We start from the raw sequence: 13945 nt of genomic DNA, 5'->3' as shown, positions 1-13945 counted from the left end.
TGCGCTTTTCAGCTGGGATCCGAGTAAGCGCATGACTCCTGATGAGGGGTTACAGCATGAGTGGATCCTACAAGGAAATTTCAACAAAGTCCGGAGCAGAACCAAGCCTGCAGCCAAGAAGACATCAGACAGTTCGACCAGCACAGACAAACAAGCTAACAGCTATCCTGGTGAGAATATGATATTTACCACATCTAAATATTAGGGGTGCGACGATACACAAAATTCACGGTTCGGTTCGATACTTTGGTGTCACGGTTTCGATACAAAAAAATGTTCATGCTTTTTTAATTTGTCATTTATTAAAATTATAAATATATATTTTAACTCAAAAGTACAGTTTTTAAATGTAATGTTAATGAAACAACAAAGTAATAAAAATAAATCTATCTGATCGAGAAATCACTCATCTTTGGAAAAGAGAGTTTATTACAGAGAAAAGTCTCTTTCCAAAATAAAAGCTCTACTATACGCTTCTTCTGGGCTATATTCTCAGCAGCATATTAAACATATCAGGTCCCCATAAGGAGAATCATGTGCTAACGGCTGTCTGAATGACTCGGGTAAAGTTTGTAGCATGCGTGCTTGTTGTTTTTGTCTGCTTCCACTTGTCTTTGCACGAGGATGATGTCGGAGTAAATGTGCAGTCATATTCGTTGTGTTCCCACTAGTGCTGTCAGCGTTAATCTGAAATGACGTTAACGCCACAACACAGCAAATCTCCGTTAACGAGCTACCGCGGATCGCCCCGTGCGTGGGGCTGGACGGCCAACACGTTAACGAGCTAACTGCGCTAACGCACTAGTTCCCACCCATGTAATTGAGCATTGCGTGGCACATCCAACATACTGTTTTACTTTAGTCCATGACGCGCTTACCTTCAGGGTCATACGTCACATGAAAACCAAAATAGTTCCAAACGCCAGATCTGAATGAGGGTGGGGGAGGTTCAATTTGCCATGTTGCAACTAGCTTAGCTTCTGTCTTGCTAGCTTGCGCTGCGCTCAGTGGATCTGCGCTCGACAGTGCAGCCTAGGCGGAGTAGTCGAACGCAGATCCACTGAGCGCTCAACACAGACAGCACCGTCAGAAGGAAAGTTGATGAAATAAATTAAAAATTTTGTATTGTTCGATACATATGCGTACCGAACCGAAAGCACTGTATCGAACGGTTCAATATCGATACGAGTATTGTTGCACCCCTACTAAATTACTTTACTTGATATCCATGTCACTTTTTAAATTCTTTTGTAATTGCTGCGAGCTGACATCTAATGTGCTTTGTTTCTACGGCGCAGCAGAGAAGGTCAGCTCGGAAAGCAACAGCAGCGACAAGCTGAAGAGAGACAGTTCAGAAACCGGAACAAAGATGGCTCCCGCAGAGCGTCTGCGTCCCATTGGGGCCTCGGCAGAAGAGGAGGTGTGTGAAAGTGAAGGCAAGCTGTCCACAGATACCAAGCAACAGGAATGGAGCGGAGAAAGGCCCATACACATCATCATCAAACCTCAAGAGGAAGATGACACAGAGAAGAAAGATATTCAGGAGCCACCTCAGGATTTCTCACCTGCTGTCTAACAAACGGAGATAAACATGCTACAATCATGACAAATGGGAACAGAGAACATTCAAATAACACGATTGAGAAAGCTGATTTTGAAAACCCCGCACATTCACAGAGTCAGTGAAACGTTACCACTGATAGTAACAGACACACTCACACACAGAAAACGTCTCCGTTTCCACGTGCCGTGTAGAAAACACTGATGTATGGAGTAGAAACAACAATCAACAGCAGAGACAGACGTCGTTTTTATTGTTTAAACTATTCAGTCGTAGTGTATTATCATTTGTTTGGTGAATCTTTGAGTTTTTATGACAGTGAAGTCAATCAACCAGTTGCATTTTGGAATGAAGTTGAGATGCAGTTGTTAGTTTGTCTAAATGTGTCACAAACTGTCTGCCACACAACAATGTACAGATGGTGCAGCATAAACTCTCTTACTGTTTATGAACCCCAAAAATCTTTGCTGTGCATTGAAAATCTCAGATGAGCTGATGTAAAAAGAAAAGTGTGGTGGTGCAATAAAGGCTGAGCCAAATGTTTTCTTTTTTCAGTTGTGATATTACAGAAATATTTCTCATGTACATTTTAATTATAGTATGAAGTCGATGACATACTGATTATTAATTACTTTATCGCTGTTTATTGTGGAATATATTTGACCCTTTGTTTCATATTTGTTTAACAGTTTAATTCAACAAACATTAAAGATTTGTAACAGAATTTACTGTATGTATATATATAAATGTATGTTTCAGCTGTAATTTCTTATACATGTCAACCACAGACCATATTATGAGAAAATATTTCAGATACTTGTGGGGGACTTAGACAAGGTTTTACTTGTTGTCTTGTTACTGTATGAAGAAATTTTGTATGTCTGTGTTATTACCAACATTTTTTATATTAGATACAAAAAGACAATCCTATTATTGATAGTTTGTGCCTTGCAGTATTAGAAATCTTGCACTTTAATATTGTGTGTGTACACCTGAAATTCTTACCCGAATTTGATTTACCTGCCAGGATCCTTTTTATTTTATAAGATCTTATATCTTATATAATGTTACAGAAGAAATTGAAAAAAACTTGCATTTTATTAGTTTTTTGTTTGTTTGTTTGTTTTGTTTTGGGGTTTTTTAGTCGCCATAAAAGATCTGACATAAATTGCAGATAAGCCCTCGCTTTGTGTTCGCTAAGAAGGCAGATATGCTGAAATAAAGGATTGTAGCTGAAATAAGAAAAGTCCTGATAAATCATTTTTATGACGGAATAAAAGACGAGAAAAAAGCTGTTTCAGAAACCATGTGTTTGATATATCCTTTTTATTCAACCAGAGATAAAAACGAGGCATGTTCATCACTTTGTGAGCGTCATACAGTTTGGACTACACTAGTTTCCGTTTATATTAATTAATCTTTTAAGTTAATGTGTTATTGGTGTAATTCGTATGTTCATGATGTAATACTCACAGCAAATTAACGTCTTAACGGGTATAATAACCATCAAGTTGGCAGACATGAGGCCACAACGAAACAGCAAATAAATATTTGAATATACAATTCAGTAATAAAACAGAAACGAGACAATACCATTAATCGAAATGTATAATTATATAAGTAGTGTTTTATCAGTTTATGCTAATAAAAAGCTGAAAGTGTGAATAAATTTGTGGTTATTTATTTTAGTGCTTAGTTTTTATTGGCACCAAAATAATAAAAAAGACACAAACAAAGTTATATCAAGTCCAAGCCTGGAAAAGCTAAAATTAAGACAAACTGCCCAGAAAACAAAGGTTCTTTATACAATATACTGTAAATATATATATTTACAGTATATTATGGTCGTATTTACGCCTTCTTCGCGCGGTAGCGCTCGTATTTTGGCCGACGGGGTTTGCCGTAGTTGGGAAGATGGCGACCGTAGTGCTGGTTAGCCGTCCTGCGAGTGTCCTTTCAAAGATTTCAAGTGAGTACTGTTACAATTGTAGCCAGAGCATGTGTAGATGTATGCCTTACAGATTCATATAGCCAATCCCTACATTTGTGCGATTCCATAACATGATCACGCGGAGACGGGACACTCGGCTCGGGTGACCTTGCTAACGGGCTCGGCCAATCACCCGCTAGCAAGAGCTCTAGGTAGCTAGTAGGAAACAAGAAAAGTAAAATTAAGTGTTTTACCATGATGCGACTGCGTCCCATTGTGGATTAATATATCAAGGACGTGAAGTATGATGTTGGGTCGAGCTGGTTCCTCTGTGCAGCTGTAGCGTATGTTTCGCAGACTGCTAGCATCTCCTGTTTCTCTTTTTGTTTTACTGCAAAATAAAACAACATTTTTGTTGCTTAACAGACTGGATGCTGTCTTTAGAGTAACTGCCGAAGTAGGGATGGTATAATTATACAATTCTGGACGGAAACACTGAACTAGCTTTAGTCCCAAGTCTGCCCTGTAGTTCACATTAGCTGACATTTTTAGTTTCATTCATTTACAAACTGAGAACCAGTGTGAGATTAAGGACAATATTGTCGCTTCTTTCATCTGCAGCCTCCCCTTATATAGGATTTCCCATTTCCACTCTCTGGTTTGACATTGGTTCAAAATGCAGATGCTCGGCTCTTAACTGGTACAAAGAAAAGACAGCACTCACTTCTGTTTTAGCTCCCCTGCCTGTGACGTTTTTAATAAATGTTTCAAAATGTTATTTACTTTTAAAGCCGTCTATGAGTTAGCTTCACAGTAATTTACAGGTCTTTTAATTTCATAATTTGCCTCCAATTCAATGAAGTCATTATTATAACAACATTATAATTATAACATATACATAACATATACTCTCAATGCCCCTTCTTGCCTAAAAACTAAAGGTGGTCATGATTTGCTATGGAAACGTTTAACAGTGCTTGTAAAGGACTAAATTCTGTTGTGAAATGTGTTGTTTAAATTAACTTAACTTTAGTAAAATGCGTTACTCTAATATGTAATACCATGCACACTCTATTGTGGCTTTCGGTTGCCAGATGAATGAGGCTTAATTGTGAGCTTTACTACAGTTTTGCAGTGCCAATCATTCAGCTTTATGGTCTTTTCCAATTAAGTCTGTAACTGATTGCATCTCACCTTATGATTAAATCCAACTGCTACTTGCCTTTCTACTCCCCCTAACAGGCAACTCCTACCCTGCTTTGTTGTCAGCTGCGTCTGTCACCACAGTCCAGCAGAGGAAACTGCATCATGCTCTCATCCCTAAAGGGAAAGGAGGACGCTCCTCTTTTAGCGGAATAGCTGCCACGGTGTTTGGTGCCACAGGTTTCCTGGGACGATACGTCGTCAATAGGCTGGGTGAGTTGAGAAAAAGTGGGGAAAATGCTGACATTAATGTGCATTTGCTCATTAGCTAGTACGTATACATACCCCAGTGCTGGATTTCAGAGTACACACTGTTTAGGGGAAGTTAAAATGTTTTCATGTGGTGTTTTCAGGTCGGATTGGGTCTCAGATTATAATCCCTCATCGCTGTGATCAGTATGACCTCATGCACTTCAGGCCCATGGGTGATCTTGGGCAAATCCTCTTTTTGGTAAGCTGCTTATAGATGCAAATTTCTCTTGAAGAAACTCTTTAAAGTGCATACGGCCATGAATGCAGAACATCAGTGGATGTGACAGTCACCTTGTCTTTGTTTATTGTGTTAAAGCAGTGGGATGCCAGGAACAAAGACTCCATTAAACAGGCTATGGAGAACTCAAATGTTGTCATCAATCTGGTGGGCAGAGAGTGGGAGACGAGGTAGATTTCCCTGGAAAAAGGCTTTGGTGTTCACAAGAAGCAAGTTTGTGCTAATAAGTTCCCTTTCAGGTTGGCTATTTAAGGTTTTTCCACCTCTTTCTGTGAAGGAACTTTCGCTTCGAGGATGTGTATGTTACCATCCCACAGCAGATTGCCAGGGCAGCCAGAGAAGCCGGCATCACAAAGTTCGTCCACATGTCGCACCTCAACGCTGACATCCGCAGCCCATCCAAATACCTGAGGAACAAGGTCAGGAACAGCTTCTATACAGACTGGACCTCTTTTTGTCAAAGTCAAACTATGTTTTGAATACATTTATATTACAGTTTATATTTAATGTTTATTAACAGATCTTTGTGTGTCTCACAGGCTGTGGGAGAGAATGCAGTAAGGGAAGAGTTCCCCGATGCCATCATCATGAAGCCCTCTGAGATGTTTGGGAGGGAGGACAGATTCTTCAACTATTACGCAAGTAAGAAGGCTCGACCTCTGTGTCGTGTAAATGTCAGCAAAAGCTCATTACAGTTTTATAATTGTGGTTTCTTTTGTCCTGCATGTTAGCTACAGTGTTTCCTTTCTTTAATTTCACACAGAGCTGTTGTTCCTCATCTTTGAAGATGAGTGATAATTGGTGTAACTGTGTGATTTAAATGCTTCCTCAGATATGCGCTGGTTTGGAAATGCCGTTCCTCTTATTGCCCTCGGGAAAAAGGCGGTGAAGCAGCCTGTTCATGTAAGATTTAAAAGCTAAGCAGTGCTTGATTTGATTAACTGCTTTATCTATCAGTTTATTTTGCCTTTTAAGATAACACACAAAAAAATTGAAAGTTATTGTTTGTATTTTGTTGGAGTGTGGCTACTGGTTTCCATCACGTCTGCTGTTTTGTGAGAGCCACACTTGCCACTGCAGCTATGATTAAGTGGCTCCACTGGTTTGATTCACTGTTGCATACCTAATTTATCACTGGGCCATGTGGTTGCTAAACTGTTTTGTCATTTTTCATATAACAATTGAAGTTACACTGTGGATGACCACACCACTCAACTAAACGCACCGTCTTTCCCCTTCAGGTGGTGGATGTGGCTAAGGCCATCATCAGTGCTATCAGAGACCCTGATGCTAATGGAAAGACATATGCACTGGTTGGGTAAGTGGGCTAATTTGTTAGCAAAGTTAGCATGTTGTAATGTATTTATGCCAAAAAGTTCAACAAATATTGAAATGTTTAAAAGTTCAAATTTATAGCTGCTGTTCTGGCAGTCGCAGTGATTTCTTCTGAGATGGTCGATTCAGAAAAGTGTTAAATAGGAGAAAGTATTTAGTTTTTACGGATTTATGAAAAACAAAGTTAAAGCCTGACTACCAACATCTGATCATATTTAATATCCAATATGTCAGCCAATATTCTTCTTCTTTCATACATAAAAATATTTATGTGTAGTTTTTAATTAGGCCTTAATAAAATAATAATAATAAAGTAATAGTTTATAAATAATCCTGTTTTTAATTGTACAACATCAACAATCATAACATAGCTGTAGGGTGTTTCTTCAATGTCTTCTTTAGTTTTTTAATGTTATTTTTAATGTACTGTGAAATTGCCAGAAACAATACGTCAGCAGAAGAACACACGAGAGTTTAAACGTTCCTAAATGTTGGACTAAAAAATAAAACGGATTTATAATGGAGATGTATAATTTAATGTGATACGTTTTAGGTGGTGTTAAATTCAGTTAAAAAAAAAAATTAATTCAATAAAAGGATTAGATGTTACAATCCCTGGTAATGCATTGCTTCAAATGGTGAAGGTTATGAGGGACGGCTGCTATGAGGAAAGGCAGCTTTACCAGTCGGACACATCATTGTGTGCCTTAACTTCACAAGGTGTTTCTGCCCTTTATTACAAGCTATTCTGCCATTTTTCCTTTTTTATCTTCCTTGGTTACGTTTAGGGATTAGAGATCTGATCTAGATTATAATATTAAGATTTTGGGACACATCGTCAGTAGTTGACCTTGGATTCATCGGGTGATTCGGCCATTATCACTAGACGCCCTCATCCAAGGAGGCCTTGCCAGGATTGATCAGGCCCCGGAGTGCATCACTGGTTTATGTTAAATTGTTATTTCTCTTCTACTTTCTTCTGTTTAGTTTTCTACAATTTATTTTCTTCTATCAATTCACTGCAACTGAGAAGTAATACTTACCTCTTTCTATTTCTGGAGCGCCATTAGGTTACACTACCATCAGGTTAACTGCACAGCCGCTGAGACAGGAGGGTTCTGGTTTATCACAGTAAAACTTCTAGTGTTCGGTTTTCTACCCATTTGACAGCCTCTGCTGAGGCAGGACGACCACGGGTTGATTAATCTTGAACGTGTGTCTCGCAGTTAGCCGACTGTCTTAGCTGCCCAAGTGATGTCAGCCCTCTTCAGCCATCGCCAGTGATTGGTCCTCTCAGCAGTGTTAGCTGATTCTGTTATAGCCTGCCGTTGCGCCCGTCCTCTGACTCCAATCGAAGCAGTTTTTCTGTTGTATTGGCAACAAAGCCGCTGCACCCCACTTCCACCAGACACACCTTGATCTTCCAGTCTCTGCCCTCCGCCTCAGCTGCCAAGTTGGCATAGCACAGCTTGGTGTAATTGATTCATAACTTATTTAGAAACAGTACTTGTAAAAGCATACTGAAGAAAGATGACTAAGGTTAATTTTGTGCTTAACTTGTCAAATTGAATCAAGTCATTTGTACAATAAATCTGTTGCAACATGTTTGTCAATGGTTCGAGTCCTGCCTTTGTTACCATGGGTGTGCATGATACACATTTCTCTCTCTTTCTATCTCTCCTGTTTTCTTTTGTCTAGACCCAATCGTTACCTCCTTCATGACCTGGTGGAGTACATTTACGCAGTGGCGCACAGACCTTTTGTGCCCTACCCTCTGCCTCGCCCACTTTTTCAGTAAGCACCTCATATATTATGTTCAGGGTTCAATATTCTCCTAAAAGAAGTCGTCTTATTTGGGTAAATACTTCAAGGATTCAGTCACGAAAACAGTGGATCCTGAAAAGTATTCATTATTATTCATTATTCAGTAATAACCCACACTATTTCGAGCACACAGCAAGATAAGAGTTAGCTTAAAACTGTTTTTAAAAAATATGCAACAAGTGTGATTTATTACTGACTAGGGCTGCCACGATTAGTCGACTAGTCACGATTACGTCGACTATCAAAATCGTCGACGACTGATTTAATAGTCGACGCGTCGTTTGAAGCTTTGTAAGATCACAAAAGACACAGGAATAAGTAGCAGGATTTAAGAGTGTAATAACGGACTGAAACAGAAGATGGCAGCACTGCATGTACAAGGATGCCAGCTGCGGTTAAATCCCGAAGAAGAAGAAGAAGCTGCGTCTCAGAATTCATAGCGCAGCCCAGCTCAGTTTCCAACAATGGCGGCAGCTAGTTAGTTTTAATATTACTCTTATTATTCTTTCTGGGTCACAGAATAAACGTTTAACATATTTTCAGGCGAGAATGTAGCTGTGTAAACCTCAAATATCTGCTCAGTTTATCAAGACACCACATATTTTCAAAAGCGCTCCGACGTTTTCAGAGACGTCTGTTACCCACTAGCTCGATAGCTAGCCGGGGGCTAGGCTAACTAGAGCCGTGAGAACACCGGACTCCCGGCAAATCATTTTCAAACCCACCGCCACCTTTCGCTACTCAGGTTAAACATGATATATAAGTCACTTAGATAACTTAAAAATGTTATTGTTTGGCTTTTTTTAGTATTTTATTTGTTCCTGAGTAAATCGGATGAGTTTATTAAACTTCACCGAAACAATTTGCAAATTTCCTTAAAATTTAATAAACTACCATCTTGTCTTTATTTTTAGTTAGCACATACCTTAAACACTTCAAGCTGTAAGCTAATGATAGTTATATAAGAGCAGATGCTGCTGGTGCAATAAGCTGTACGTTTTACGTCCAATGGATGATGATCCGATTAGTCGACTAATCGCAAAAATAATCGGTGACTAGTCGACTATTAAAATAATCGTTTGTGGCAGCCCTATTACTGACCCACACGCATGCAGAGCTCCTGCTGAGAGCCGCATCTGCATCCAAAGTAGTTTGACTTTTTCTTCTTCTTCTATTTTTTTAACAAACACAACAGCAGTCACCTCTGGGGGATTGTACTGTGAGGTAAAGACTGTCCATGGCAGGGAGAAAACACAACAATTAGACAAACCCATGGTGTTTGACAACAGTGGCAAAAACAAACTTTCTAGCAGAATCAGGCTGAGGGAGGGGCAGCCATCTGCTGCAACCAGTTTGGGGTGAGGTGAAAGAAAAAAGGAAGGACAGAAGATACACGATGGAGGACAGAGTTTAATAATTACTAATGAATAAATACAATATATATGGTTTGGTATTTAAACATATAGATTGTGAAGGAGAAATGCTCAGTGGATCGTAGGAAGTGCCCAGCAGTATAACTGAGGGATGGTTAAGGCTCACCTGATCCCGACTGTGAGCGTTATCAGAAAAAAATTCTTTTTATTAAACTTTTAAAAACTAACCACAAGTAAGATAAGAGTCTGAGAACTTATTTGGATGTTATCATCTTTAACATATGACAGGACCTGATGATTGTGAATATAACAATTGTGGAAATGAAGGAAAGCTGTACCACATAAATGCTTCGAGCACATGTTGAATCCATATGGCCAAAAATTGTTCCAAGATTTCCCACAATATTACTGGAGGTCAAAGTAATGCCATCCAGATTAATTTAGGACAATAAAGATACAGAACAACCACTTCATGCTATGTTGAAGTATAGTTATCAAAAGCTGTTTGCTAGTGTTATAAATGATGGTTTGCTCATTTTCCAGCCTGGCTGCCCAGTTGTTTGCAATGAATCCTTTTGAGCCCTGGACAACCCCAGACAAAGTGGATAGGGTAAGACTGCCAAGTATCTGATATAGCCTGAAGGCTGGTGTGAATTCACCCCTCAGCCTTGTACCAACGTGCTTTTTCAAGATAATCGATAAAGAAGAAGAAAATCCTTTAATGTGCTCTCATTTTTTAGTTTCACACAACAGACATGAAGTACCCGGGACTCCCGGGTCTGGAGGATCTCGGCATCACTGCTTCCAGTGTAGAGCAAAAGGCTATTGAGATTTTGCGTCGCCACCGTCGCTTCCGTTACCTGGAAGCAGAACTGGATGAGACGAAGCCGGCCAAGACCGTCAACTATTAAGGCAACCGATGTGAAATCTTGTTTTGTCTTTAACTCTATTCTGTACATAAATAAAGAATTATCCCCTAATGTGTCTCAAGTTTAGTTTTCTTGGAAAATATTTTCATTAAACACAGCATTCCCTGTCTGACAGGACAATGCTTTTCAAGCGTATTCACCCATTTTTTATTTTCATAGACGTTGCGTTACCGTGCTCACGTTTTGGTTGTTGTATTTAATAATAGAAAGTATGACAGTGATGAAGGTGGAGTGTAGGGCTGCCACAAACGATTATTTTGATAGTTGTCTAGTCACTGATTATTTTTGCGATTAGTCGACCAATCAGATCATCATCCATTGGACGTAAAACGTACAGCTTATTGCACCAGCAGCATCTGCTCTTATATGACTATCATTAGCTTACAGCTTTAAGTGTTTAAGGTATGTGCTAACTAAAAATAAAGACAAGATGAGAGTTTATTCAATTTTAATGACATTTGCAGATTGTTTCGATGGAGTTTAATCTGCTTGACGTTTATTCAGCTGTGTAAAAACTATAACTTTAATCTCAGCCAAACCTAAAATACTAAAAAAAAAGCCAAACAATAACATTTTTAAGTTATCTAAGTGACTTACATATGTTTAACCTGAGTAGCGAAAGACAGCGGTGGGTTTGAAAACGATTTGCCGGGAGTCCGGTGTTCTCACGGCTCTAGTGAGCCTTGCCCCCGGCTAGCTATCGAGCTAGTGGCTAACAGACATCTCCGAAAATGTCGGAGCGCTTTTGAAAATATGTGGTGTCTTGATAAACTGAGCAGATATTTGAGGTTTACACAGCTACATTCTCGCCTGAAAATATGTTAAACGTTTATTTTGTGACCCAGAAAGAATAATAAGAGTAATATTAAAACTAACTAGCTGCCGCCATTGTTGGAAACTGAGCTGGGCCGCGCTATGAATTCTGGGACACAGCTTCTTCTTCTTCGGGGTTTAACGGCAGCTGGCATCCTTGTACATGCAGTGCTGCCATCTTCTGTTTCAGTCCGTTATTACACTCTTAAATCCTACTACTTATTCCTGCGTCTTTTGTGATCTTACAAAGCTTCAAACGACGCGTCGACTATTAAATCAGTCGTCGACGATTTTAATAGTCGACGTAATCGTGACTAGTCGACTAATCGTGGCAGCCCTAGTAGAGTGTTTTAGTGACAGTACTGGCCCCTTAGAAGATTTGTTATCAATCCAGACAGCAGGGGGACTAAAAGCAGTGCTACTGCAGTAAATCCCAGTGTAAAAAAAATACATTTTAGCAGTACTCAAAAACAGCCAGTGCAACAAAAACGGTGTTAGTGTTTCAAGAAGCATAAGCTACAACTCTAATAGGGAAGTTAAGGCAACACAAGAATAAAAGATGAACTACTAACATACAGAAATGGATAAAATCCTTCTCACAGCAGAAAAGTCATTTCATCTGCTCTCTATGCAGTTTTTATCCTTTGCTGTACACTCCAAAAACTCAAAATCTTACCAAGTATATTTGTCTAATTTCTAGTTGAAATATCTCATCACACCTCGATCAGCTACAGAGTAACACTCCAGTGAGATATAGGAACTTGTTTTTAGACAGTGCATCTTGGATCTGGAGAACTTTCACTTATTTCAAGCAAAAATATCTTGTATTAAGTGAAAGTTCTGCAGATCCAGGTCCTAGAAATTAGACAAATATACTTTTAAGATTTTGAGTTCTTGCAGTGTAAAAGGCAGATCGGGTATTGTCGTCACCCTGCATGTTTGTAAATGCGATAACTCGAGAACAAAGTTTCAAATTCATGCCGTGGGTGAAAATCTGAATGCGATAATTTCAGAAAAAGGTGACATAGGATTTTCATGTTGATGCTATAGGTCGGGGGTCGGGAACTCCAGGCCTCGGGGGCCGGTGTCCTGCAGGTTTTAGATCTCACCGTGGGTCAACACACCTGAATCACATGATTAGTTCATTACCAGGCCTCTGGAGAACTTCAGGACATGTTGAGGAGGTAATTTAGCCTTTAAATCAGCTGTGTTGATTGCCAACATTTTTAAGTCTTTACCTTAAATTGTTTTTATACACAATGCTGTTATTTTTACTTCACTGCTAAAGATATTTGTGGTGATGCACTTCTCCTTTTAATGTCACAGATCTCTCAAGTTCCAACATGTCACAGCATTACATCAGTGTTTTCAATTCAAAAGTACTTCATACACACTTTTTTTTTTATCATATTATCCCTGCGTTCAGCACTTTGGCCGACGCTTGATGTCTTTTAAATGTGCTATATAAATAAAGACTTGACTTGACATAATTACTCATCGGCCACTTTATTAGTTACACCTTGCAAATACAAGGTTCGACCCACTTTTCGACCCCAAAGCATTCACAGGAGATTTTGCTCCATACTGACATCATAGCATCACACAGTTGCTGCAGATTTGTCAGCTGCACATCCAAATTTCCCCTTCAACCACATCCCAAACGTGCTGTACTGGACTGTGAATGCTGCTGGAGTACAGCATTTGTCCAGTTTTGGTGAGTGCAAGTGAAACAGTTGACAGGTGTGGCACCTGGCGTGGTCTTCTGATGCTGTAGACCATCTGTGTTCCATCTTCAGGTGCTCTTCTGCATGACTTGTATTCTGGGTTTCCTGTCAGTTTAAAATACTCTGTCTATTCTCCTGACGTCTGACATCAACAAGATAACTAATAGACACCTTACATATATCCAGACCTGTTGCATTAACTACACATTCATCAGAAACAGATGAATGAGTGATGCACACAAAATCAAATTACTGTGTTTTATTTTTGTTCCTGGCAATGATTATTTCAGTGCTGACGCTGTGGTGAGGGAGTCGAGTGGCCATCACAAATAGTTAAATGACAATAAAGGTTTTGACCAGCAGGGGGAGCTTTTCAGTCTGTTCAAACAACCTTTTAGTCACTCTAAGCAAACTTTTATGTTTGTGGTTGTTTTTGTAAAAGCCACAGAATTGATACCTAGAATATCTTTGTGCTGCTTTTGTGTAAAAACATCTATTATGACAGTTAACAGACTAATGTTTGCTTGGTTTGTTCTGTGAAGAGGTTTAAGCTTTATAAGCCTGGGTTGATGCTCCTGAGGCAGAGTTCAAAATTGCACTGTAGGATTAAAGTGTTGGCTTGTAGACTAAGAGCCACGGGCTTGGCTTTGGCTGCAAGTCTGCTTTTGTATGTATAGTTTTCTTCTTTTGTCATTCACACCACCAACCTGAGCTGCCTTGTTATCTGCGCCTGTAAATAAACTGAGTGAAGTCTGGCTTCCAA

At 39.4% G+C, this 13945-nt stretch overlaps 2 protein-coding genes across 6 annotated transcripts in view; both read left to right on the top strand.

Annotated features, from left to right (window-relative positions):
- The window catches only part of dyrk4 (dual-specificity tyrosine-(Y)-phosphorylation regulated kinase 4), a 28354-nt gene extending 25547 nt beyond the window's left edge, over positions 1 to 2807 (top strand). For 4 of the 5 annotated variants that reach the window (XM_085165487.1, XM_085165488.1, XM_085165490.1 and 1 more), the window contains 2 exons: positions 13 to 170; positions 1299 to 2807. In XM_085165487.1, coding sequence (XP_085021613.1) covers positions 13 to 170; positions 1299 to 1576 — 436 coding nt within the window. In that variant the 3' untranslated portion in view covers positions 1577 to 2807. The remainder of the gene's footprint in view (positions 1 to 12; positions 171 to 1298) is intronic. The other variant, XM_085165489.1, reaches the window with a different exon arrangement.
- Positions 2808 to 3416: 609 nt separating this feature from the next.
- ndufa9a (NADH:ubiquinone oxidoreductase subunit A9a) lies at positions 3417 to 10696 on the top strand. The gene is made up of 11 exons (XM_085165502.1): positions 3417 to 3530; positions 4734 to 4907; positions 5048 to 5145; positions 5263 to 5354; positions 5462 to 5603; positions 5724 to 5826; positions 6017 to 6087; positions 6426 to 6502; positions 8218 to 8313; positions 10260 to 10326; positions 10457 to 10696. The coding sequence occupies exons 1-11, from the start codon at positions 3476 to 3478 to the stop codon at positions 10625 to 10627; spliced, it is 1146 nt and encodes a 381-aa protein (XP_085021628.1). The 5' UTR covers positions 3417 to 3475; the 3' UTR covers positions 10628 to 10696.
- The last annotated feature ends 3249 nt before the right edge of the window (positions 10697 to 13945 follow it).

This window comes from Neolamprologus multifasciatus, chromosome 7, assembly GCF_963576455.1.
Source record: "Neolamprologus multifasciatus chromosome 7, fNeoMul1.2, whole genome shotgun sequence".
Classification (NCBI taxonomy): Eukaryota; Metazoa; Chordata; class Actinopteri; order Cichliformes; family Cichlidae; genus Neolamprologus; species Neolamprologus multifasciatus.
Note: the sequence above shows the minus strand (reverse complement) of the source record. Positions and strands in the feature narration are given on the sequence as shown.